The following is a 24,518-nucleotide window of genomic DNA, read 5'->3' on the forward strand; positions in this document are numbered from 1 at the left end:
CCGCCCCCCTCCCTCCGTCCCTCCCCGCGGGCGCGCGCGCCCCGCCTCCCCCCCCCCCCGCGCGCCACGGCCTCCCGCGCATGCGCCGCCGCCGCCGCGCGCCCCCGCGCGCGCGCCGCTGCCCGCCGCCCCCCCGGCCGTGAGGGAGGGAGGAGGAGGAGGAGGAGGAGGAGGAGGAGGGCAGGGGGAGGAAGGCGCCGCCGCCATTACAGGCCCAGCCCGCCCCGGCGGCCCCGCGGGGGGAGATGGCGCCGCCGCCGCCGCCGCCCGCCCCAGCCGCCGCCGCCCCCGGCCCGGCCCCGCGCCGCCGCCGCCGCCACGGTAAGGAGCGGGCAGCGCCCCCCCCCCCGCCCCCCCCCCCCGCCGGGAAGGAACAATGGGGCCGGCCCCACCCCCGCCCAGGGGGTGGGGGAGGGGGCACCGGGACCCCCGCCCCGCCCCTCCCCCCGCCCCGCCCCTCCCCCAGCATCACCGGGGGGGGGTCGGTGCCGCTCCCCCCCCCCCCCCCCCCCAACCAGCCGTGGGCAGGGCGAGGCCGTTGTGGGGGCGGGGGGGCACCGGAGGACCCCCCCCCACCCCCCTCCGTTAAGTGGGGAGGGGGAAAGGAGCCTTCGCCCCCCCCCTTTAAGGACCTCCCCCCCCCCCCCCCCCTTTTTAGGAACCCCCCCCTTTAAGATCCCCCCCTTTAAGGACCCCCCCTTTAAGGACCCCCCCCTTTAAGGACCCCCCCTTTAAGGACCCCCCCTTTAGGACCCCCCCTTTAAGGATTCCCCCCCATTTTAGGGACTCCCCCCCCCTTTAAGGACCCCCCCCTTTAGGACCCCCCCCCTTTAGGACCCCCCTCCTTTAAGACCCCCCCTTTAAGACCCTCCCTTTAGGACCCCCCCCCCCTTTAGAACCCCCCCTTAGGGACCCCACCCCTTTTAAGGATCCTTTAAGCCCCCCCCCATTTAACCCCCCCCCCACTTAACCCCCCCCTCAGGATGCCCCCCCCATTAAGCCCCCCCCCAAATCCCCCCCCTCCAAATCCCCCCCCCCTTCCCTTTAAGACCTCCCCCAGCAAGGTGATGGCTTGCGGGGGGGCGGCTTTAAAGCCCCCCCCCAAAAAATATTTGGGGGGGGGGGGGGGGCTTCTCCCGTCCTCCCCCCCCAGCAGCTGCCCTTTAGGCTAAGGAAGAACCCCACGACTTTTGGGGGGGGGGGGCAGAGGTGTGTCCCCCCCCAGCAGATGGGGGCTGCAGGCTGGGGGGGGGGGGGCAGCACCCGTTGCCCCCCCCGGATTCGGGGCCGAACATTTTGGGGAGGGGGCTCAAGGGGGGGGGGGGGGAGAGGCCCCCAGCCTCCTCGGCCTCCAGAGGAGGGCGGCCAGCGACACCCCCCCCCCAAAAAAAAAGCCTCCAGAGCTCCGTGCCCCCCCCTTAACCCCCCCCCTCAGCGCCCGAAGGCCGGCACCGGGCTCTCCGGCCTCCCTCCGGCCCATCCGGAGGCTCAGCCTCCGGCGGAGGCCCGGGGAGGACGCGGGGTTTGGGGGGGCCTCCCCCCCCCCCCCCCCCCCCGGGGGGGGCCTCCTTCACGTCCCCGGGGGGGGGGACGTCGCCACCCCCGGGGCTTCGGCCTCGGGGCCCCGAAAGCGCCCGCGGCCGGGCGAGGTCGCGTGGGCCTCCGGGAGGCTTCGGCCGGGCCCCGGATCCGGAGGCTACCGGGAGGCTACCGGGAGGCTACCGGGAGGCTACTGGGAGGCTACTGGGAGGCTACTGGGAGGCTCCGCGCCGCAGTGTCGGGGTCTCGGGGTCTCGCCCACGTGTTGCCGCTCGGCGCCCTCCCGGCACCGCTCTCCGGCTGCCTCCCAACCTCCGCGAGGCCGCGGCCTCCCCTGGTCCCGTCCCGTCCCCCCCCGCTGCCGCCCCGAGGCGGGACCCTCCCCAACGCCGCTCCTCCTTTTCCTTTGATTTGCAGCGATTTCGGGTTTATTTCCCATTTTTCCCCCCCCCTCGCCGTTTCCCGGCCCGCGGCCTCCTCCCCCCCCCCGCCCCAGCGGCGGCCTCCCTCCGGAACGAGCCTCGGCGCCGGCCCCGCGCCCTCCGAGGGTCCCGGGGGAGCACCGGGGGCGCCGGGTCCCGGGGGGGGCGAGCGCAGGTGCTGCGGGGCTGCGTGCCCGGCCCTAAACCTCGGCCCCAAACCGGGCCGGGAGCCTCCAACGGGAGGCCGGCCTCCGCCGGGAGCTCGGCCTCCGCAGGGCGACGCTTTCCTTTCGGGGGGATTTTAAACCCCGGGGGGGGTTTAAATCCCTTTTTTATGGTTTTTTCCCCCCCCGTTTGTTTTTTTTGCTTTCCCCCCCCCCTTTTGCAGCAAAACCCCCCCGGCTCCCCTCGGGGCTGCGACCGCCTTTGACCGAACCGCGGCGTTTTGTCCCCGAATTCCGTTTCCCCCCCTTCCAGCAGGCGCCGCGCGCTCGGCGGCTGTGAGTTCCTGACGGGCTCGCTGCCCTCGTGGGCACGCGGTGCTGCTCCTTCCCCTTCCCGCGTTTAAAATAAAAATAAAAATAAAGCTGCTCAGCGGAATCCCCGTTCCTGGGCAAGGCGTTGAGACGTGGCCAGGTGTCTCCTGGCTGGGTTCTGTGCATCCTTCATTCCCAGGTCGGGATTTATCCTGGGTCAGGATCCATCCCGGGTCGGGATTTATCCTGGGTCAGGATTCATCCCGGGTCAGGATTCATCCCGGGTTGGGATCCATCCCAGGTCAGGATTTATCCCGGGTCAGGATTCATCCCAGGTCGGGATTTATCCCGGGTCAGGATTTATCCCGGGTCAGGATTTATCCCGGGTCAGGATTTATCCCAGGTCGGGATTTATCCCAGGTCGGGATTTATCCCAGGTCAGGATCCATCCCGGGTCGGGATTTAACTCAGGTCGGGATTTAGCCCAGGTCGGGATTTATCCCGGGTCGGGATTTAACTCAGGTCGGGATTTAGCCCAGGTCGGGATTTATCCCGGGTCAGGATTTAGCCCAGGTCGGGATTTTATCCCGGGTCAGGATTTAGCCCAGGTCAGGATTTATCCCGGGTCAGGATCCATCCCAGGTCGGGATCTATCCCGGGTCAGGATTTATCCCAGGTCGGGATTTATCCCAGGTCGGGATTTATCCCAGGTCAGGATTTATCCCAGGTCGGGATTTATCCTGGGGTTCGGGATCTATCCCAGGTCAGGATGTATCCTGGGTCAGGATTTATCCTGGGTCAGGATTTTATCCCAGGTCGGGATTTTATCCCAGGTCAAGATCCATCCCAGGTCGGGATCTATCCCGGGTCAGGATTCATCCCAGATCGGGATTTATCCCAGATCAGTATTTATCCCAGGTCAGGATTTATCGCAGGTCAGGATTTATCCCGGGGTTCGGGATCTATCCCAGGTCAGGATCCATCCCGGGTCAGGATTTATCCCTGCTCCGTGCGGTGCTTTCGGCGAGGGACGGGACCTGATGGAGCGCGAGGGTGCCCACGGTGCTCCGCATAACTCGGACCAGAAATCGGGGATCGCTCCGTGTAACATGGACCAGAAATTGGGATCGCTCCGTGTAATGTGGACCAGAAATCGGGGATCGCTCCGTGTAACGTGGACCAGAAATCGGGGATCGCTCCGTGTAATGTGGACCAGAAATCGGGGATCGCTCCGTGTAATGTGGACCAGAAAATTGGGATCGCTCCGTGTAACACGCACCAGAAATCGGGGATCGCTCCGTGTAACGTGGACCAGAAATTGGGGATCGCTCCACGGAACACGGACCAGAAAATTGGGATTGCTCCGTGTAACGTGGACCAGAAATTGGGATCGCTCCACGGAACATGGACCGGAAGATGGGGATCGCTCCGTGTAACACGGACCAGAAAATTGGGATTGCTCCGTGTAACGTGGACCAGAAATTGGGATCGCTCCGTGTAACACAGACCAGAAATCGGGGATCGCTCCGTGTTTCGTGGACCAGAAAATTGGGATCGCTCCGTGTAATGTGGACCAGAAATTGGGGATTGCTCCATGTAATGTGGACCAGAAATCGGGGATCGCTCCGTGTTTCGTGGACCAGAAAATTGGGATCGCTCCTTGTATCATGGACCAGAAATCGGGGATCGCTCCGTGTAACGTGGACCAGAAATTGGGGATCGCTCCGTGTAATGTGGACCAGAAATTGGGATCGCTCCGTGTAATGTGGACCAGAAAATCGCTCCGTGTAATGTGGACCAGAAAATTGGGATCGCTCCGTGTAACACGGACCAGAAATTGGGATCGCTCCGTGTAATGTGGACCAGAAATCGGGGATCGCTCCATGTAACACGGACCAGAAAATTGGGGATCGCTCCGTGTAACACGGACCAGAAAATTGGGATCGCTCCGTGTAACACGGACCAGAAATTCGGGACTGCTCCGTGCACCACGGACCAGACAATTGGGATCGCCAGCGGGTGACCCGTGGCCGTGGGGCCGAGGTTTGGGCGGCTGCCCCCCCCGAAGTCCCAAGAATCCCACGGAGGAAGCCGGCGGAGGCCCTGAGAACCCGTGAACGGGACCCGGCACCCGGGGGAGAACCCGCCGCCGATCCACCCGGCTTGGCCCGGTTAATTACCTTCCAGCCGGCACCGAGCTAATTGGCGCGGCCCGGGATCGGGGCGGGCGGCCTGGCGGGGCCGGGGCCGCGCTCACCCCGTGTCCTTCCTCCTTCCCCCCGCCAGATCCCCGCCGCGTTGACAGGGCCCGGCTCCCCCCCGGCGCTGACTCACCTGCCTGGGCTTGGACGTTGCCCTCGTTTTATTGGGTCGGAAAACGAGGTTTGGTCGCCGGCACCGCGGGGTAGGGCCCGGAGCCGGAGGTAAGCGACCCTGTCCCCGACCCGGCTGCGCTTGACCTTCGCCTCGCGCCTGGAGACCGCCGGTCCCCGAAGCCTCGGTGCCGGTCTCCGAGGACTTCGGCACGGTCCCGAGGGTGCGGGGCAGAGCCGAGGGAGGGAGAAGCGAGCTTTAGGGGAAGGTTCTCCTTCTCCCGCTGCGGATGCCCGCGGGGGTTTTTGGGTGGCTCCTTGCAAGGGGGTCGCAGCCTCGGGGGTATTTCCGTTCGCTCTAACTTCTCCTTCGCCGTGCCACGAGACGCGCCCCCCGATCGCGTTGGCCGGCCCCGTTAACCGCCACGGGACCGACCCCATCCCAAGGCTGCCGCGCGGCGAGCCCCGTTCCCTCCGCGGCCCCGCGCTGGGCGAGGGAGCTTTGGGGTCTGCTGAGCAAGAGCAAAACTCCCTCCCCAAAACCCCCCCCGGCCGTGACCCGCGGGGTCGCAGCCGCCTCGGCAGCTTCGCCTGTCCCCCGTCCGGTGCGGCGAGGACGCGAGGTGCTGTTTAACCGCAGCCTGGCGCTTTTATTATTATTTATTTTTTATTTATTTATTTATTTAATTTATTTATTTTTTATTTTCCCCTTTAGTCGGAGAGATTTAACGACCCAGCTGGGGGAGAGAGTCCAGGCCACCTGGCCCCCGGCCAACTCTTCCACCATTTAAGCCGGGAGATATTTCGCGGCCCTTAGATAAGGCGGCGGGCCGGCCTCCCCCCGAAATGCCTGAGATAAAACGCGGCCGGGCCCCGGGACGCCCGGCGGCGCTGCCCCGGGACGCGGGGACCTCCCGCGGCCGCCGCCGGTGCCTCCGGGGTCGGGTTCTGGGGGCTCCCCGCGGTCTCGGGGGGGGGGGCGGTGAAGCGGCTCCAAGCGCGGCGCCCGAGCCCTGCTCGTGGCACCCGATGGCTTGCGCACCCCGTGGCTGGGGGTGTTTGCTCGTTGGTGCCGAGAAAGCGGCTGCAAGCTGCCCCTGGAAGGCTGCTGGGGTCATTACGACCCCAAAAGGGAAAGCAACGACCCCAAAAGGGAAAGCAACGACCCCAAAAGGGAAACAATTTCCCTTTTGGGGTCGTTGTTTCCCTTTTGGGGTCGTTATTTCCCTTTTGGGGTCGTTGGTTTCCCTTTGGGGGCGTTATTTTCCCTTTTGGGGTCGTTATTTCCCTTTTGGGGTCGTTATTTCCCTTTTGGGGTCGTTGCTTTCCCTTTTGGGGTCGTTGCTTTCCTTTTGGGGTCGTTGCTTTCCTTTTGGGGTCGTTGTTTTCCCTTTTGGGGCGTTATTTTCCCTTTTGGGGTCGTTATTTCCCTTTTGGGGTCGTTATTTTCCCTTTTGGGGTCGTTATTTCCCTTTTGGGGTCGTTATTTCCCTTTTGGGGTCGTTGCTTTCCCTTTGGGGTCGTAGCTTTCCTTTTGGGGTCCCTTTGGGGGCATTTCCCTTTTGGGGTCGTTATTTCCCTTTTGGGGTCGTAGCTTTCCCTTTCGTTGGGGTCGTTGCTTTCCCTTTGGGGGCGTTATTTTCCCTTTGGGGTCGTTATTTCATTTTTATTTTTCTTTATCAAAAAATGAGAGCAGCTCTCCCACCGCCGGGCCGTGAACCTGCCGCGGGACGGGGCTGGTCCCCCGGGGGACGCGGCGCGGTCCCGGCGCGCTTCTAATTCAAAGCCTCGGCTGATTGCATTTCAAACAGCTACCCCAAACCCTTCATTTTTTTTTATTTTTTTTTTTTAATGAAACGATCCCTCCAGCGGGCACTCGCACGGGACGGGCGGTTCCGTCCCCGCTCGGTGCTCAGGCACGTGGGAGGAAGGAACTCGGTGTCCTTGAGCCATTTGTGCCCTTTTTCCCCCCAATTTCCCACCAGGACCGCTGCTCCCGCCGGTATCCCAGCCCCGTCGCCTCTCCCCACGCAGGGCGCTCGGGGCCGGGCGCGTGTTCGTGTCCCAGGAGAACCGAAAACGCAAAACCACAGAGGGAGTTCACGTAACCCCGAGTAGCGGTGCTGCCCTCGGGCTCTCCAAAATTCGGGGTGCTCGAAGCCCAGCCTGGAGCTTCTCCCGCGGCGGGCGAGGCGAGGGAAGCCGGCTGACGGCTCCCGGCTTTCAGGTGTTTGAGGCTGGAAAATACCTTTTTTTTTAATTTTTTTTCCTTTTTTCCTCCCATCCCTTTGGGTCTGCTGCCAGCTTCCCCAGCTCGGCGGGGATTCGTGAGCCGTGCCGTGCTTTTTTTTTCCTCCTTCCTCGTCCTCCCGCGTCACCCGGGCTTCGCGGGGAGGGTATTCCAGCGTAAATGAGTAACTCCTGACTCAGGCTTTTAGGGGAGAAAACGAAAGCGAGCTCCCGACGGGCCGGCCGCAGCCGCGGGGGGGCCGGAGGAGGGAGCGGAGCCGAGCGGGGACCCCAGGACGCCGCGCTGGAAGGACGGAGAAGGGTTAGGAGGGCGTGCGGCGAGCCCCGCGTGGCCTCTGGACCCAAAGCTTTTGGGGGTTACGGGTGGGCTGTCCCCCTGTCCCGCCACCGGGGCCATCCGTCCGTCTGCTTCCCCGCCGCGGGCGGAAAACCCGGCGGCGACCCCGCTCCCCAAACCTCAATTCCCCCTTTTTATCACCAAAACGGAAAAAGCTTTGGAGCCGATCGGTGGGGAAGGGGGGGGCGCTCAGGAGGGCGAGTGCCGCTTTCCGCTTTTATAGAGCCTGCAGTGATTTATTGCTAATTTTTTCCCCGATTATCTGCGTCCGATCGGCACGCGTTTGGGGTGAGGAACCCCGACGGCGCTGGGTTTGGGCGTCTCGCCGCCGGGGGCTTTCTGCCGCTGCGCGTGCGAAGGATCCCAAGCGGGACGAAGGCGGCGGTGGAGGAGGTGCCCGGCGAGCTGCCCTCGCTGGAGTTGCCTTTTGCTCCCTGAGCCCGTTCGTGGAAATGCTTTTGCAACCGGGCGCCGTGCCCGGCCCGCGCCGGGAGCGAACGGCGCACGCGGCGGCGGGGGCAGCGCGGGACCCTCCCTCGCCGCGTCCCCTCGCCTCTCTTTCTCCGCTTGTCGGGGATCTGGAGCACGGAACCCACGGGATCCCTCCCGGAACTGATCCCCGGCTTCGCAGTTCGTGGCTTTTTTTTTTTTTTTTTTTGCAAAAAAAAAATCATCAGGAGGGCGGCCAGAGGGCCGGGTCGGGGACCGGGGCGCGGAGGCGCTTGCGGCGCGCCCTCCGCCTGCGAGCAGCCCATCTGCTGCGCCGGATTAAAGCGTTTCGGCCCCGGATGCTTAAAGCTCAAATCACTCTTCCCAAAGACGCCGATGACCCATTTCGGGCACGCGCTGCGCGCGCGGGCACATGTGAGAGAAGGGGCGAGCGGGGAGGAGACCCTCGGTGCCGGCACGCTGGTTCTTGGGTTGACGTGGAAAACGTGGCGGTCCCTGCGTCAGCCTTTCTTCTCGGGGTCATTTTTCAACGTTTTGTGGTTTTTTTTTTTTTTAAAGGGGATAGTTTTGTTACCTGTTGGCGGGATTACGCCCAGAGGGACGTCGGCTTGGACAGCGCGCAGCCGCCGCCTCGAGGAACAATCCTAAATCGCGAACCCCCCCCCCCCGCAGTTTTGTCGTCCCTCTGCTGAACCTCCCCCTCCGGGACGGCCTCTCCTTTTGGGGCAAATCGCGCATTAATCGTCAAGCGGAGAGCTTCCAGCTCGGGGCAGGCCGGCGGCGTCGCGCGGCGCTCAGAACGCCGGCGGACGGGGAAGGATGAAAGGCTCCCCCCGGGGCTGCTCCTCGCCCCGTCCCCGCCGTCTGGGGGAAGCGAAAGGGGACCGCCGACGCCTTTGTCACGGCTGCGGTTTTCCTTTGGCTTCGGTTAGCCGCGCGGCGCCACGGCCCCGGGCCCCTCGGATGCCCGCGGGCCCAACCGCTTCCGCAAATGGCGACCGCAGGGGCCGACACGATTCCCACACCCCGTCCAAAACCCGAAAATTGCCACGGTTTCTCCGCTCGGCGCTTTGTGAACCTGCCGAGCACGGGGGCGGGGGCTGAACACGCGAACGCGGCGGCTCCGTGCCCCGGAGAGGATGGAGGAGAGCAGCGGCACCCTGAAACAGCACCGCGGGGCCGGGCACCCCTCCGCACCCGGTTTCGTGCCCTGTCCTCCAACGGGGGAAAACGGCGAGGGTTGAGGAAAACCAGGGAGCAAGAGCGGTGCTCCCCCAGGAGCTGCAGGAAGGCCGCGCGAGCGGCGCCCAGCCCCGGCCAGCCTCCCAGGGAGTAGCTGCATTCCTTAAAATTCAGCGATGAGTAATTATTCAAAATAATTAAGGGTTTGACAGCTGCTCGGCAGCATAGTTTACATTGCACCGGTGCTGCGGTTGTTCCGCCCTTTTACCTGCGAGAGGCTCGCCCCGAGGAGCGACACGCGCTGCGGGTGAACGGCGCTCCTGCAGGAAGCATCGTGCTCGGGGAAGAGCCGGAAAGGGCGGCCGCGCCGAGGGCAGGATCCTAAACCGCCCCAAATCCCCGCGTCTCACCCCAAATCCCCGCCTTTCGCCCCGATTCCTCGCCCTCTCCCTCCTCGCAGCCTCCAGAACCGCGCGAGCCGGTACCTCGGCCGCTGGGGGCGACCTCGCCGAGGGGTTCGACGAAGGGATCGGGCGTTGGGGTAGGTTTTCGGGAGCGTGCGGCGGCGTTTCGGGTTTGCAGCAGCCTTTGCGTGTTGTGTAACCCAGCCCGAGGAGAAGAGAACTGGAAGAACTGCCTCGTCCGGCCACCCCAGCGGGCGCAGGAGAGCCCTGGCTCCCCGGCAGGGCTCCCGGTGTCATCTGCATTAATTCGCCTTTCCTGGAGCTGCAAAACCCTTTTTGCTCTCGTATTGTAAAACAAAAGAGGCCAATTGCCGCGTTTTGAGGGCGCTAATTGGGATCGAGGGCGCTAATTGGGATCGAGGGTGCCAATTGGGAGCGCTCCTTCCTCCGAGGAAGACGCTGCCGCCGCGGCTCCGAGCGCGCCCGGGGCTCCTCCGTAGGGCTTTACCTGGATCCTTCTCCTTCTGCCTCTTCCTTTCTAAACCGCTCTGATCCTATTAGACCGAGCCGCGGGTGAGAGAGGTAATCCCGCCGGTGGAAGTGGGATCAGATAGTAAGCCGGTGCTGCACTTGATCGCTGTCGAAGAGCGAAGCCGAGCCAGGCCGTTTTGCTTCTCTCGCTTCGTTTTTGGGGTTAAATCCCAAGAACGGGGCTCGACGGGGCGGTCGCGCGTCCTAGCGGCGGCGTTCGGTGGCGCGGGGGGAATCGGGTCTGCTGGGCGCTGACGCTCCTTTCTCTTTCTCCTAGGGGTAAACGTCGGCCGCCCGACGCCGGGGATCGGCGAGAACTGAGCCGCTGCCGGCACGCGCAGTATGGGCCCGAGGGATTTCCTCGCCCCGGCGCCCCGCCTGGCCTGAGAGCTGCCACCCCTCCGTCCGCCGAGCGCCGGAGCCGCCAACACTAATCCTCTCGGAAGCGGTGGGCTGGGACAGGATGTGCGGACGATGATGATGGCAAGAAAGCAAGATGTTCGCATTCCCACCTATAACATTAGCGTGGTGGGGTTGTCGGGGACGGAGAAGGAGAAGGGGCAGTGCGGCATCGGGAAATCCTGCCTTTGCAACCGCTTCGTCCGGCCCAGCGCCGACGAGTTTCACCTGGACCACACTTCGGTCCTCAGCACCAGTGACTTTGGGGGAAGGGTCGTCAATAACGACCACTTCCTCTACTGGGGGGAGGTCGTGCGCTCCCTGGAGGACTGCGCCGAGTGTAAAATGCACGTGGTGGAGCAGACGGAGTTTATCGACGACCAGACCTTTCAGCCTCACCGCAGCACGGCCCTGCAGCCCTACATCAAGCGGGCTGCGGCGACCAAGCTGGCGTCGGCTGAAAAGCTCATGTACTTTTGCACTGATCAGCTCGGGCTGGAGCAGGACTTTGAACAAAAACAGATGCCGGACGGAAAGCTGCTGGTCGATGGCTTTCTTCTTTGCATTGACGTTAGCAGGGGTATGAACAGGAACTTTGACGATCAGCTGAAATTCGTTTCGAACCTTTACAATCAGCTCGCGAAAACGAAAAAGCCCATCGTGGTGGTCCTGACGAAGTGTGACGAGGGCGTGGAGCGGTACATTAGGGACGCACATACTTTTGCCTTAAGCAAAAAGAACCTCCAGGTGGTGGAGACGTCGGCCAGATCCAACGTGAACATCGACCTGGCCTTCAACACCTTAGTGCAGCTAGTCGACAAAAGCCGGGGAAAGACCAAAATCATCCCCTACTTCGAAGCTTTGAAACAGCAGAGCCAGCAGATCGCTGCCGCTAAGGACAAGTACGAGTGGCTGGTGAGCCGCATCGTCAAGAACCACAACGAGACGTGGTCGAACGTCAGCCGCAAGATGCAGTCCTCGGCGGAGTACCAGGAGTACGTCTACCTGGAGGGGACGCAGAAGGCCAAGAAGCTCTTCCTGCAGCACGTCCACCGCCTCAAGCAGGAGCACATCGAGCGCAGGAGGAAGATCTATCTCGCCAAGCTCCCTCAGGCGTTCGAGGCCCTCATCCCGGACCTGGACGAGATCGATCACCTGAGCTGCGTGAAGGTGGAGAAGCTCTTAGAGGCGAAGCCGGACTTCCTGAAGTGGTTTGTCGTCCTGGAGGAGACCCCCTGGGACGCCACGAGCCACATCGACAACATGGAGAACGAGCGCATCCCTTTCGACCTGATGGAGACCCAGCCCGCCGAGCAGCTTTACGAGGCTCACTTGGAGAAGCTGAGGAACGAGAGGAAAAGAGCGGAGATGAGGAGAGCTTTCAAAGAAAACCTGGAGACTTCCCCTTTCATCACGCCCGGGAAGCCCTGGGAGGAAGCCCGCAGTTTCATCATGAACGAGGATTTCTACATGTGGCTGGAGGAGTCTATCTACATGGATATCTACAGCAAGCACCAAAAACAGATCATCGAGAAGGCCAAGGAGGAGTTTCAGGAGCTGCTCCTGGAGTACTCGGAGCTGTTCTACGAGCTGGAGCTCGACGCCAAACCCAGCAAGGAGAAGATGGGCGTCATCCAGGACGTGCTGGGAGAAGAGCAGCGGTTCAAAGCCTTGCAGAAGCTGCAGGCCGAGCGGGACGCCCTGATCTTGAAGCACATCCATTTTGTCTACCACCCGACGAAGGAGACGTGCCCGAGCTGCCCGGATTGCATCGACTCCAAGATCGAGCACCTGGTCAGCTCCTGCTTCATCAGGCCGTCCGAGCGCAACCAGAAGAACTTGCTCTCGGACGCCAACATCGACAGGATTAACCTGGTGATCCTGGGCAAGGACGGGCTGGCGCGTGAGCTGGCCAACGAGATCCGGGCGCTGTGCACCAACGACGACAAGTACGTGATCGAGGGCAAGATGTACGAGCTGTCCCTGCGGCCGATCGAGGGCAACGTCCGGCTGCCCGTCAACGCCTTCCAGACGCCCACCTTCCAGCCCCACGGCTGCCTCTGCCTCTACAACTCCAAGGAGTCGCTCTCCTACGTCGTGGAAAGCATCGAGAAGAGCAGGGAGTCGACCATCGGCCGGAGGGAGAACCACTTGGCCCACCTTCCCCTGACCCTGATGCTGGTCAACAAGAGAGGGGACACGAGCGGCGAGACGCTGCACAGCCTGGTCCAGCAGGGCCAGCAGATCGCGAGCAAGCTGCAGTGCGTCTTCCTCGACCCCGCGTCCGCGGGCATCGCCTACGGCCGTAACATCAACGAGAAGCAGATCAGCCAGGTCCTGAAGGGGCTGCTGGACTCGAAGCGCAACCTCAACCTCGTCAGCTCCACGTCCAGCATCAAGGACCTGGCGGACGTGGACCTGCGGATCGTCATGTGCTTGATGTGCGGCGATCCCTTCGACGCCGACGACCTCCTCGCGCCCATCCTGCAGTCGCAGACGTACCGGCCCTCGCCGTGCGGCAGCAGCAGCTCCATCCTCCTCGAGCTGGCCGTCGGGCCGCACAGGCGGCGCCTGGAGCTCTCGCTGCTTTCCTACCACTCGTCGTTCAGCGTCAGGAAAAGCCGCCTCGTCCACGGGTACATCGTGTTCTACGCGGCGAAGCGCAAGGCGTCCTTGGCCATGCTCCGTGCCTTCCTGTGCGAGGTGCAGGACATCATCCCCGTGCAGCTCGTGGCGCTCACGGACGGCGCCGTCGACATCCTGGACAACGACCTGAGCAGGGAGCAGCTCACCGAGGGCGAGGAGATCGCCCAGGAGATCGACGGCAAGTTCACCGCCATACCCTGCAGCCAGCCGCAGCACAAGCTCGAGATCTTCCACTCGTTTTTCAAGGACGTGGTGGAGAAAAAAAACATCATCGAGGCCACCCACATGTACGACAACGTGGCCGAGGCGTGCAGCACGACGGAGGAGGTGTTCAACTCGCCTCGGGCGGGCTCGCCGCTCTGCAACTCCAACCTGCAGGACTCGGAGGAGGACATCGAGCCCCCCACCTACAGCCCCTTCAGGGAGGACACGGCTGTGCCCGCCCTGCCCAAAGACCACTCGAAGCTCTCCATGGAGCTGGAGGGGAACGACAGCTTGTCTTTCATCTCCGTCATGAGCACTTTTGAAAGCAAGCTGAACAACAAAGTACCTCCTCCGGTGAAACCAAAGCCCCCCGTGCATTTTGACCTCACGAAGGGGGATCTGTCGTATTTGGAGCAGGGGCATCGGGACGGGCAGAGGAAGTCCGTGTCTTCCAGTAGCTGGCTGCCCACGGATGGCTTCGATCCCTCCGACTACGCCGAGCCGATGGACGCCGTGGTCAAGCCGAGGAACGAGGAGGAGAACATCTACTCCGTGCCCCACGACAGCACGCAGGGCAAGATCATCACCATCCGCAACATCAACAAGACCCAGTCGAACGGCAGCGGCAACGGCTCGGACAGCGAGATGGACACGAGCTCGCTGGAGCGGGGCCGCAAGGTGTCGGCCGTTAGCAAGCCCGTGCTGTATCGGACGCGCTGCACGAGGCTCGGCCGCTTTGCCAGCTACCGGACCAGCTTCAGCGTGGGCAGCGACGACGAGCTGGGGCCGATTCGGAAGAAGGAGGAAGACCAGAGCTCCCAAGGGTATAAGGGCGACAACGCCGTTATCCCCTACGAGTCGGCGGACGGGGAGGATCCCCGGCGGAGGAACATCCTGCGCAGCTTGAGGAGGACGACGAAGGTAAGGGGCGCTTCTTGCCCGCGGGTCGCGAGCGAGGGCGGAAACCTCGCCGCCGTGCTGGTCGACGAGCTGAGGGCAGGATCGCTTTTTTTCTCTGCTGGTTTTATTGGGCGGGAGCTCAGCTGGCATGGGCTGCGGGAAGCTGCAGTCCTAGAATCCTAGAATCAATATCCCGAGGTGGAAGGGACCCACAAGGATCACCGAGTCCCAACTCCTGGCACCACGCAGGTCTGCCCAAAAATTCAGAGCATGTAACTAAGAGCACAGCCCAAACAGTTCTTAAACGTCGGCGGGCTCGGTGCCGTGACTGCGTCGCTGGGGGAGCCTGTTCCTTTTTAGAAATAAATAAATAAATAAAAGCTATTTTTCCCCTAAGAGTAACAACTGCTGGATTTAGAAGCAGTTGGCTGAATTATCACTTGAGCTCCACAGCCGAAGCTCAAGGCGTTATCTCTGGAGTCAATGAAGTCTGCAGTCCTTAACGTTTTCGGTCACACCCAGACCGACCCCATCTCCGCCGTGCGCTTCCGAGAGGCTTCGCCCCGCGCTCAGAAGTTACGAGTGTCCCCTCTAACGAGTTTCAGGCTACAATTAGCTGCCGCCCGGCTGTGCCGAAGCGTGCCCGTGTCTGCCTCGTGAAGCGCAGCGGGGTCAGCGTTACCCGCGTGGCACCGTGGAGCGAGGCAGGGCACGGGCGAGCCGCCTCCTGCCCTACGCTCGGAGCACGGGTAAATTATTGCAGCCTCTTCTCCAGCCGCCTTGTGCTGCCTTGGCTCTCCAAACCCAGCTGCCGACCCCTCTCTGCGGAGGCTGGCAGGCGTGGACGGCGGCGATGCTGGGGGACGGGGCGGCCTCCGGACTCCTCGCTCGAGGCTCAGGGCTCGGAGCAGCGCCAGCACCCGCGGGCGTCTCAGCAGAGCCGGAGCTCGGCCACGCGGTCCGCGGAAATCAAACCGTAAAGCAAGCCGGAGCCCAGGCCGCTGGGATGAGCCGCCTGCGTTTCCGTCTGCAGCACTCCTGGACGTCTTTTAAAAAGCAATTAAGAAGCGGTCGTGGCAGATCGTGAATGATCTGGCGGCGGCGCGTGCCTGCCCTGCTCAGGGATCCTCTGGTGACAGCGTAACTCCAGCTCGATGTGACATAATTACGCTGCTGTCCGTAAGCCTTCCAGCTAAGGCTTTTTCTCCCTTTTCCAGACAGAAACCTCTCCGTCCCGGAGAGGGAAACCCGGTGCTGCTTGGCTCTCCGGCAGGAAAGCCTAAAATCTCCGTCCCGCCAGCGCTGCCAGCTGGGCTCCTCCGCTGGGGGCAACCCCGGGCGTAACCAGGGTTTGCGGGTGGTTTTTGCAGGGGATTGAGAGGTTCTCTGGGGCTTTTTAAGCCATTTTGGTCCTGGTGCTCGCCCCCCGGGTGAAGGTGACCCCGACACCGTCAGCTGGAGCTGTCCTTTATGGGCCCCGTTGGCAGCGGGGTGGAAGCCACGAGGTTTGTCTCCGCGGCTCCTTATCGGCCCCGGCGCGTTTGGCCGGCTCGACCCAGGCGTTTTGTGACTCTGCAGAAAAACGGGGAATTTCGGGGGGGGGAACAGGAGGCGCAGCCCAAACCACAGGACAGGAGCGACCCCGAGGGCGGCTTTTTGCTGGAAAAATGCCCAGTTTCAGGTCCCAGCTGCCAGCATCAGTTTAAAGCTGCACATTTGAAGCTTTTCAGCCCGAACTCCCCTTTTTTAACTCCCGTTCCCATGAAGAAAATATTTGCATCGATGGCAGAGGCGAAGCCGGAGGAGGAACCGAGCTAAATATCTCCTTTCTGGGGGGGTTCCGAAGGCAAAATGCCCCAAATTTGGGTATTTTTGGGAGTCCGGAGCTCCAGAAAAAGCAAAACCGTGCTCGGCCGCCTGGACCCAGCAGAGGGAGCAGCGGGAGCTGCCGGCGGAGCCCGCTGCAAAAGCAATTAAGGAAATTAAAAGGCATTATTAATTTCCATTGGAAACGAAGGGCGAGCAGCTCTTAAATTGTCACCAAACAGGAAAAAGCAGAGGAGCTTCCGAAGGCGCTGCCGTGCCCGGGTTTGGGGGCCCCTGAATGCCCCCCCGAGCAGTAATTTGGGTTTTATTCCACCCCCCGCTGTTTTGGTGACTCTGAAAATTTCATATTCTTTGATTTTTGACTTGGTCAGCCTGCACAGCGCCATCCAGGGCAGGGGCAGAAATGCTTTATTTTTGCGGCAAACCCTGGCATTTTGGCTAAAACGGACAAAATCTGTGAGAAACGAGAGCGGCGGCGGCAGCGCTTGAACCCCGTACCCCTACCAAGGCGCTTCAAACCTCCCCAAAATCCCTCCGTTTTGCCACAAATACCCCGTGTAAGATTCGCTGGCGGGAGACGCGGCTGTGCCCGCAGCGAATTGCACCTAAATCCGGGGAATTTGGCACAAAAGCCCAATTCGGGCGGATATTTGAGGTCCTCGGGCCTTCCAGCGCCCTCGCTCCCCTCCGCGGGGCTGGGGAGCGGATGCTGCAGCTGACAGCAGTTCCCCCCAGTCTGTTTTTGTTTTGTTTTTTTTAGTTTTCTTCTTCCCTCGATGACTCACTCGATAATTAACTTAATCAGCGGGCAGATTTCCTCTTTCCTTCCCCCCCCCCCCCCCCCTCCTTCGGGTCCGACGCGCCGCGGGACGCGCCGCGCACGCCGGGGGCACGGCGGCCTCGAGGCTGGAAAGGTTTGGTGACAGCGAGGCCGTGCTCAGCCTAATTTGCCCAATTTACCCCGTGGTTGAACCGATTCTCGGGGTTCGGTGGCGTTTCCCTGTGGCTGGCCGCCGGCACGCTGCCGTTGGGCCGCCGTTCAGCTCCTCCGAGCGGAAAAGTCCCTCGCTCTGGCCGCGTCCTGCAGGAAACCCAAACCCCGCGGGGCTCGGTGGCACCGGGGGCGATTTCGTCTCCGGCTCGCCGGCAGGACAAAGTGCAAAAAAAAAAAAAAAAACCCCACCAAACAGCCAAAAGAGGAGATTTTTTAATCACAAACGCGCACCTGGTGGCGGTGATTTCTCCCCGAACCCCGGCTTTCGTTTTCCACCCTAAAACACCACGGCGCGGCCCTTCCCTGGCACCTGCAGCTCGGCAGGAGCAAGTCCCCGAAATGATCATTTTTTCTAAATCTCTTTCTAGCAAATCCTTGCCGTTTTGGTTAAAATCCTTGCTGCGGTGGCCGGTACTGCTGCGCTTGGGCTGAAACAGCGCCGGGGTTTCTTTTGGGTCACGACGGCAGCATTTTGGGATCGGTCTGAGGATGCATTCCCTACGCCATCCCAGCGTGTTGAACCAGCTTTCCATCCCCCCTTTTTCCCCAATTCCTCCCCTTTTCTGGTGATTCTACGCCTCTCCCAGCAAATGCCCAAAGGGGTTTTCTAGCAAAAGACCGTGGCAAAACACGTATTTATGGGAAAACGGCATTTATTTTCCACCGAAGACAAACCCCAGGAGGTGCAGCAGCAGGTGTGGGCGAGCGTCACTCCGAAGGACGAGATTTTCAGCAAAAATACGCCCCGTTGCCCTCGGGGGGGCAGCTCCGAGCTGGTTTGGGGAGGAAAACCCCAAAACATCGCCGCCGCTGGACCTGGGCGTTAATTCCCTGAAAGCTGATGGCAAATTTTGGGAAGGTCCCGGCAGGTTTGTTTGCGGGCGTGCCCTTTTACCCTCCTGCCACCTGTTTTGGGGAAAAAGGAGGGATATTGCTGCTTGAGTAGTTGGTAACAGCAACCCACTCAAAGAAACGTCGTTTTCATCGCGTAACGGTAATTCCCTTGGATGGGTCATAGCAAGGATTTGCCGTGATAATTAGCAGTGCTTAATTGAAGGTGCAAGCCCGGCTCTCTCCGCAGGACACTTTCTCCTCGCGGAGCTGCTCGGGGCCGCGGCAGCGGATTTCTCATTTCTGGGGCCCGGCTTTGCTGCTCGTGAATAAACGGGAGGGTTTTTGGTTATTTTTTTGGCGCTGGCCCTAACCCCCGCCCCGCTCTCTCCCGCAGAAACCAAAGCCCAAGCCTCGGCCGTCCATCACGAAGGCGATGTGGGAAAGCAACTACTTCGGGGTGCCTCTGAGCAGCGTGGTAACTCCGGAGAAACCCATCCCCATCTTCATCGAGAGGTGCATCGAGTACATCGAGGCCACAGGTAGGAGCCTCCTGCGGGGCCTCCGCCGGGCCCTCGGCGGAAGGTTTTGCGCTCTGCAGCACGTCGGTGGCCTTTGGAAAACTTCCTTCTGCCTTCAGGCTCAGGGTTTGGGGTTTTTTTGGAGAGATCTCACCCACAGGAAGCAGGACGGGTGGCACGTCGTTCTCCTGCGTTCAGCAGGTGACTTCAGAGCTTGAAACGTGTTACATTTTCTACATATATTAAAAAAATCACCCAATTAAACGTCGTGGATGAGGGGGGGGCTTGCGTTCCCTTTTTTTTTAGGACAAAAACAGAACCTTTGCCCCTTTTCCCTTTGAGCATTTGGCTGGCGGCACACGATTTTCGGCAGTATTTGGTTGTTTTCGGAATTAGGGATTTTTCACTTGGTGGCAGAGGACAAGCGCGCAGCGGAAAGAACTGGCTTTCGAACCACGTCGGTTCGGTTTCCACATCAGCTCTCCCCGTGTTCCTGCTAGACGCGGGCGAGCAAGCCGGCAGGCGTGCTTTCACCAGCAGCGCTTGGTTTTTTACCGTTAACACCGGAATTACCGGCGTTAAAAACCTTCCGAAAAGGTTTTTGGCGCGCGCAGCCGAAGCGTCCCCCTCCAAACCCTCGCCAGCTTCTGCGTTTCTTTCTCTGTAATTCATCAGCCGAGGGTGGGAGGCTCTGCCCTGCCTCTTTCCTCCTCCTCCGGTGGAAATTCGGCGCTGGCTGTGAGAGCTGAGCCCCGGCGCATCCCGGCGTTGGCCGACGTTCCCGAATCCCCGCGCTGGGGGGGGCTCCGCTCGCCGGCGGCACGCGGCGAAACGCCGAGCGCTGGGACGGCGCGGAGGAAAGCTCGGTGCCGGGCAGCCGGTGTGAAAACAGGATCTGGGAGGATAAACACGGAAGGGGATTGCAGGAAATAATCGAGCCGGCTTTTAAACAGCGGTGCTGCCCCGCTGCTCTGGCCGGCGGCGGCGAATTTGCGGCGTGCTCCGGGAGCCGGCGCTGGGGCTGCCGCAGACCCAAAGCAGCAGAGAAAATGCCCCAAAAGCCCCCGACCTCGCTTCGGGGGTGCCCTGCCAAGGGGTTTTTAATCCATCAGCAGCCAATCTGCAAGCGAAGGGGCTGCCAGGGCCGGTCTTGGGGTGAAAGATGGAGATTTTGGCTCGCTTGGCCGACACCGAGCTTATTTTGAATCCCGGCAAGACAAACGGTGGCAGCTGCTGCTGGGGTTTTTCAGCACGACCAAACACTGAGCCTTTTGTGCCCAGCCCGCGGTTCGGCGGTCCTCGAGGCTGGTCCATTAACCTCGTTTTCCTTTCCCCGAGGAGGCAAATTGCTTTCTACGACAATGAGGGCGTCCGCTCCGTCTTTTTAGCAATTCGAAGCTCTGAAGCGGTGCGGCGCAGGAGCTGTACCTTGCGTAAAGCCCCTGCGCCCCAGCACCTGCGGTGCCCCTGGGCGTCTGCCACACTCTCTTGCACGTTTCCCAAGGTGATATTCGCCACGTCCCCTGCTCGGGTCATGCTTTTGGCTTCAATTCCACTGCCAATGGGTTCGGGGAGGGCCCGCGGGCTGCGGGCGTCGGTGCAACCCCGGGGAAATCTTGTGCCGGCTGCAAAAGAGCGGCTGTGGGGGTTGAAATTAATGCACGGGTAAAAGGCACGGAAACGGGTGCTGGAAGCCAGTTGGGACGTGATGGAGGAGGGGAAAGCCGGCAGGGTTTGTGCTGGGGCTGCCCCCAGGACGCGAGCTGGGACGTTTTCTCCCCAAAGTCGCCCGTTTCCACCCGTCCGTGTGCTGATTTTGGCTCTTTTTGCTCTCCAGGGCTGAGCACCGAAGGCATCTATCGCGTGAGCGGCAACAAGTCCGAGATGGAGAGCTTGCAGCGGCAGTTTGACCAGGGTAACGCCCGCGCCCTAAACCGGGGATCTGGATGTGGTGGGGCTGGCTCTGTGCAGTAAAAACAGATGAAAACCCCTTTTATCATGCGTGGACCGCAGCCGTATTAAACCACGGTGGTTTTTACAACCCAGACAAACCTGATGGGTCCGACCCAGCGGTGCTTCTTTACCCTGGTGTTTGCAGCACTGGGTTAGGTTCCAGTAACCAGGTCTGGGCACCAGGAGCTTCCACACCCCACGTTTTTTCTGGGTTTTGCTTCCCAGAAGGATGGTTTTATCGTTTTCCCTGCGTGCTCTCCTTCAGCACCCAGTGGCTCAGCCGCTGGGGATCAGAAGAGGTTCGTTATTTATTAAACGAACCAAACCGGTGGAAGTTGGAGCTGTCCTGAGGTCAGTGCAGGCTGCAGGGCTGGGGTCAGTTCCTCCGCGGAGGAAGTTCAGGGCTTTAAGCGACGTAAAGCGACAAAATTCCATCTCGGGGAATTCCTCGAATAAAACCGGCGTCCCCCCCGGATCGCGCTGCCCGTCCTAAACCCCCTCCGTGCTTCGGGTCCCTCTCCACTCTTGGGGTGTAACCGTGCAGCCCCTTGCCTTGCAGATCACAGCCTGGACCTGGCAGAGAAGGATTTCACCGTGAACACTGTGGCCGGGGCCATGAAGAGTTTCTTCTCGGAGCTGCCCGACCCCCTGGTCCCGTACAACATGCAGATCGAGCTGGTGGAGGCCCACAGTGAGTAGCACCGGGGCTGGACCCCGCTGTTCGTCCCTCCAGCACGGCAGGACCCCAGATTCCTCCTGAGCACCATCGGAGGAACGTTTTTGTGCCCCGAAACGTGCTGGTGCTCGGCCCTCTATGCCCCTCGCTGCCGTCACCTTCCCAGCACCGTCTGCCCAGGATTTTTATAAAACCTGGCATTAAAAAAAACCCCAAACCACGAGGCACGGCCGGCGGCGGCGCGGGGGAAACGCGCTGAGCATCTGCCTGGCGGCGGAGGAGCCTTCGGGGTGGCTGCGCCACGCCGCCCAGCGGCGTCATTTTGATTTTAATTACTGCCTTTTGGCATGATAATTACTTTATCAGCCTACCTCAGGGCGCTAATGAATGGTTCATTAGTGTCGCTTGTTACTATGGAGTGTTTCTAATGCCTGCTGGTGCTTTTTGAGCCAAATCCCCTCATTCAGAAGGGGTCTCGGGGGGGCGAGCAGAGCTCGGGCAGCCCCCGGTGGCTGCCACCTCCGCGCCCTTCCCCGTTTTCCCTCCCTGCATCCGGCCCCTCTCTCTCTCGGCAGAAATCAACGACCGGGAGCAGAAGCTCCACGCGCTGAAGGAGGTGCTGAGGAAGTTTCCCAAGGAGAACTACGAGGTCTTCAAATACGTCATCGGGCACTTGAACAAGTACGTACCGGGGTTCCGAGGCGCGGCGGGGGGGCTCGCTGCGGTGCCGAGCCGGGCCGGCGGTGGGAACGTCCCCGCGACGGTCTCGTCCCCTCTCGCAGGGTCAGCCACAACCACCGGGTGAACCTGATGACGAGCGAGAACCTCTCCATCTGCTTCTGGCCCACGCTGATGAGACCCGACTTCAGCACCATGGACGCCCTGACGGCCACCCGCACCTACCAGACAATCATCGAACTCTTCATCCAGCAGTGCCCCTTCTTTTTCTACAACCGGCCCATCCTCGACGCCCCCAGTGCCGCCCCCGGCTCTCCATCCGCCGCCCCCACCGGCGCCCCCTTCCTCCCCGCCGCGCCGGGCACGGCCCAGCCTTCGCCCCCCCAGACCCCTCCGCCGTCGCCGCAGTCGCCCGTCCAGCCTCTCCTCCCGGCCCCGCTCCACGCGGAGCAGCACTCGCTGTGAGCCGGAGAGTGAGAGATGGAGGGGGGGGGGGGGGAAGAAAACTTAAAAAAAAAAAGAAAGAAAGAAAAAAAAAACAACAAAAAATCTCTCGGTCTGGTCTCAGGCGCCGCGTGGAGCCGGGCGGCGGGCGCTGGGCTTGTGCTCGCCCTCTCCTGACCCGCCGCAGACTTGGGAGCGCGCCGGGGCGCCCGGACTGGCCCTGGGAGGATTTTTTCCCCCCTTTCGTTGCAGTCAGGGGGCGAGGAGAGGGTGGGGGCTGAGCCCCGGCTTTGGGCTCGGCTGCGGACGTGAGCGGAAAGCCGCCGGGGCTCAGCGCCGCCAAGCCCCTCGCGTCCCGTGGGCTGCGGCCGCGGCGCAAACAACGGGGCCCGAAGCGCGGCCAGCGCGGCCTGGGGCTCAGCCGGCGTCGTCTGGTGCAGCCCGAGGCTCTCCTGATGTGGTCCAGCACCCATCCAGCGTGGTCCAGCGTGGTCAAGCACCTATCCAGTGTGGTCCAGCACAGTCCGGGGCTCATCCTCCGTGGCCCAGGGTTCATCTGATGTGGCTCAGTGTTCATCCTACGTGGTCCAGCACAGCCCAGGGTTCATCTGATGTGGTCTAGCACCCATCCAACGTGGTCCAGCACAGTCCGGGGCTCATCCTACGTGGTCCGGGGTTCATCTGATGTGGCTCAGTGTTCATCCAACGTGGTCCAGCACAGTCCGTGGCTCATCCTACGTGGCCCAGAACTCATCTGGTATGGTTCAGCGCTCATCCTACGTGGTCCAGCACAGCCCAGGGTTCATCTGCCATGGCCCGACGCTCATCCAGTGTGGTCCAGCACAGCCCGAGGCTCCTCCACCACATCCAAGGCTCCTCCAGCGTGATGCAGGGTGGTCCAAGGCTCACCCAGTGCGGCCTGACGTGGCCCAAGGCTCACCCGATGTGGTCCAGTGCGGCCCCGCACTCACCCGCTGTGGTTCAGCACAACCCAAGGCTTGTCCAACGCGGCCTGGGCCTCATCCTGTGTGGTCCCGCGAGGCCCGAGGCTTGTCCGACACGGCTCAAGTTGGGCCAGTGCGGCCCCAAACCAACCGAGGCTCACACGAGATGGCCCAAAGCTCCCGTGAGGTGGCCCAAGGCTCATCCAGCGTGGCCCAAACCATCTCAAGGCTCATCCAGCGTGGCCCAAAGCTCATCCAACATGGCCCAAGGCCCATCCGACATGGCCCGAACCACCTCAAGGCTCAGCCATCGTGGCCCAAGGCCCATCCAACGTGGCCCAAACCACCTCGAGGCTCATCCAACGTGGCCCAAGGCCCATCCAACATGGCCCAAGGCCCATCCGACGTGGCCCGAACCACCTCAAGGCTCATCCAACATGGCCCAAGGCCCATCCGACGTGGCCCAAACCACCTCAAGGCCCATCCAACATGGCCCAAGGCCCATCCAACGTGGCCCAAGACCCAGCCAACGTGGCTCAAACCACCTCAAGGCTCATCCAACGTGGCCCAAGACTCATCCAACGTGGCCCAAACAATCCCAAGGCTCATCGAGCACAGCCCAAGCCGTTACCCAGCGCATTCTGAACCACCCCAAGGCTCACACGAGGTGGCCCAACACTCCCCCAACACAACCTGAACCATCCCAAGGCTCACGCCAGGTGGCCCAAAGCTCCCACAAGGTGGCCCAAGGCTCACCCAACGCATTCCAAACCATTCCAAGGCTCGCCCACCCTGGCCCGACGCATCCCAGGACCCGTCCTGCGCCCCGAGGCCCCCTCCAGCAGCACCCAACGCTTGTCCGACCTCCCCGGGACCGACCCTAAATCGGGGCCGTTTCCCTCAAATCGCACCGCGAGCGAGCACCGGAACAGGAAAACCTTCGAGGGCGCCCGGCCGCCCGCTCGGCGCTGCCTTTTTGCCGGGAACCCCCACATTTCTCCCCGTTTCCAGGAATTCTGGCATTAAGCACTTACCGGAGGGGAGCTGGGGGGACCCCGACCCGTTTTGTCTGGATTTGTGTTGGTTTTTTTTTTGTTGTTTGTTTATTTTTTCCCCATTTTTTTTTCCTTTTCCTCCAGAAACGCCGGTGCTGATTTTTTAAGGGGAGGCTGGGTGGGCTTCGTTTTTTTGGGGAAGGAAACCCGGAATTTGGCTGCCGTGACCGCGGCGAGGACGCCCGAGCCTTCCCCTGCCACCGCCGTCGGCCTCCCCCAGTCCGGGGGCGGCTTTAAACTGGATTTTCATGGTACCACTGGGAGAGCACAGGGAAGGCTCCTCCCGCCCCTCCCGGGTCTCTTCGCACTTTAACGCCGCCGTTTCCCCAGGATTTCCCTCGTTTTCCCCCCAGGATTTCCCTCGCCGCTCGCAGGAACGCCCCCGACGCCCCCCCAGCGAGGAAAACAGCCGGACCCCCCCCAAAAAAAAAAAACAAGCGGGGAGGCGCGGGCGGCTTCGTTACGGACCGCAAAAAACCCTCAAAAGGGCTTTTTTCCCCCCCCAAGCACCCCCCGGTTCCCCAGATTTTATATTCTCATGCT

The 24,518-nt window shown here is 61.8% G+C and overlaps 1 protein-coding gene across 2 annotated transcripts; it reads left to right on the forward strand.

The window, feature by feature from the left end:
* Positions 1-160: 160 nt before the first annotated feature.
* Positions 161-24,359, forward strand: ARHGAP35 (Rho GTPase activating protein 35). Of its 2 annotated transcripts, XR_010826916.1 has the most exons (8): positions 161-321; positions 10,181-14,073; positions 18,102-18,246; positions 20,063-20,140; positions 20,738-20,869; positions 21,430-21,535; positions 21,637-23,190; positions 23,295-24,359. XR_010826916.1 is itself a non-coding variant. In XM_066984751.1 (7 exons), the coding sequence occupies exons 2-7, from the start codon at positions 10,378-10,380 to the stop codon at positions 21,995-21,997; spliced, it is 4,518 nt and encodes a 1,505-aa protein (XP_066840852.1). In that variant the 5' UTR covers positions 161-321; positions 10,181-10,377; the 3' UTR covers positions 21,998-24,359. The 2 variants fall into 2 exon arrangements, 1 of the variants encoding a protein (XP_066840852.1); XM_066984751.1 differs by having other exon boundaries at positions 21,637-24,359.
* The last annotated feature ends 159 nt before the right edge of the window (positions 24,360-24,518 follow it).

Source organism: Anser cygnoides, chromosome 29 (assembly GCF_040182565.1).
Source record: "Anser cygnoides isolate HZ-2024a breed goose chromosome 29, Taihu_goose_T2T_genome, whole genome shotgun sequence".
Taxonomy (NCBI): domain Eukaryota; kingdom Metazoa; phylum Chordata; class Aves; order Anseriformes; family Anatidae; genus Anser; species Anser cygnoides.

Excerpts from the sequence above, each read along its gene's own strand:
- ARHGAP35 (XM_066984751.1), top strand. The coding sequence starts at position 10,378 with ATGATGATGGCAAGAAAGCAAGATGTTCGCATTCCCACCTATAACATT. Across the intron at positions 20,870-21,429 it reads CGAGCTGGTGGAGGCCCACA|AAATCAACGACCGGGAGCAG; the intron begins GTGAGTAGCACC and ends CTCTCTCGGCAG. Across the intron at positions 21,536-21,636 it reads GTCATCGGGCACTTGAACAA|GGTCAGCCACAACCACCGGG; the intron begins GTACGTACCGGG and ends CCCCTCTCGCAG.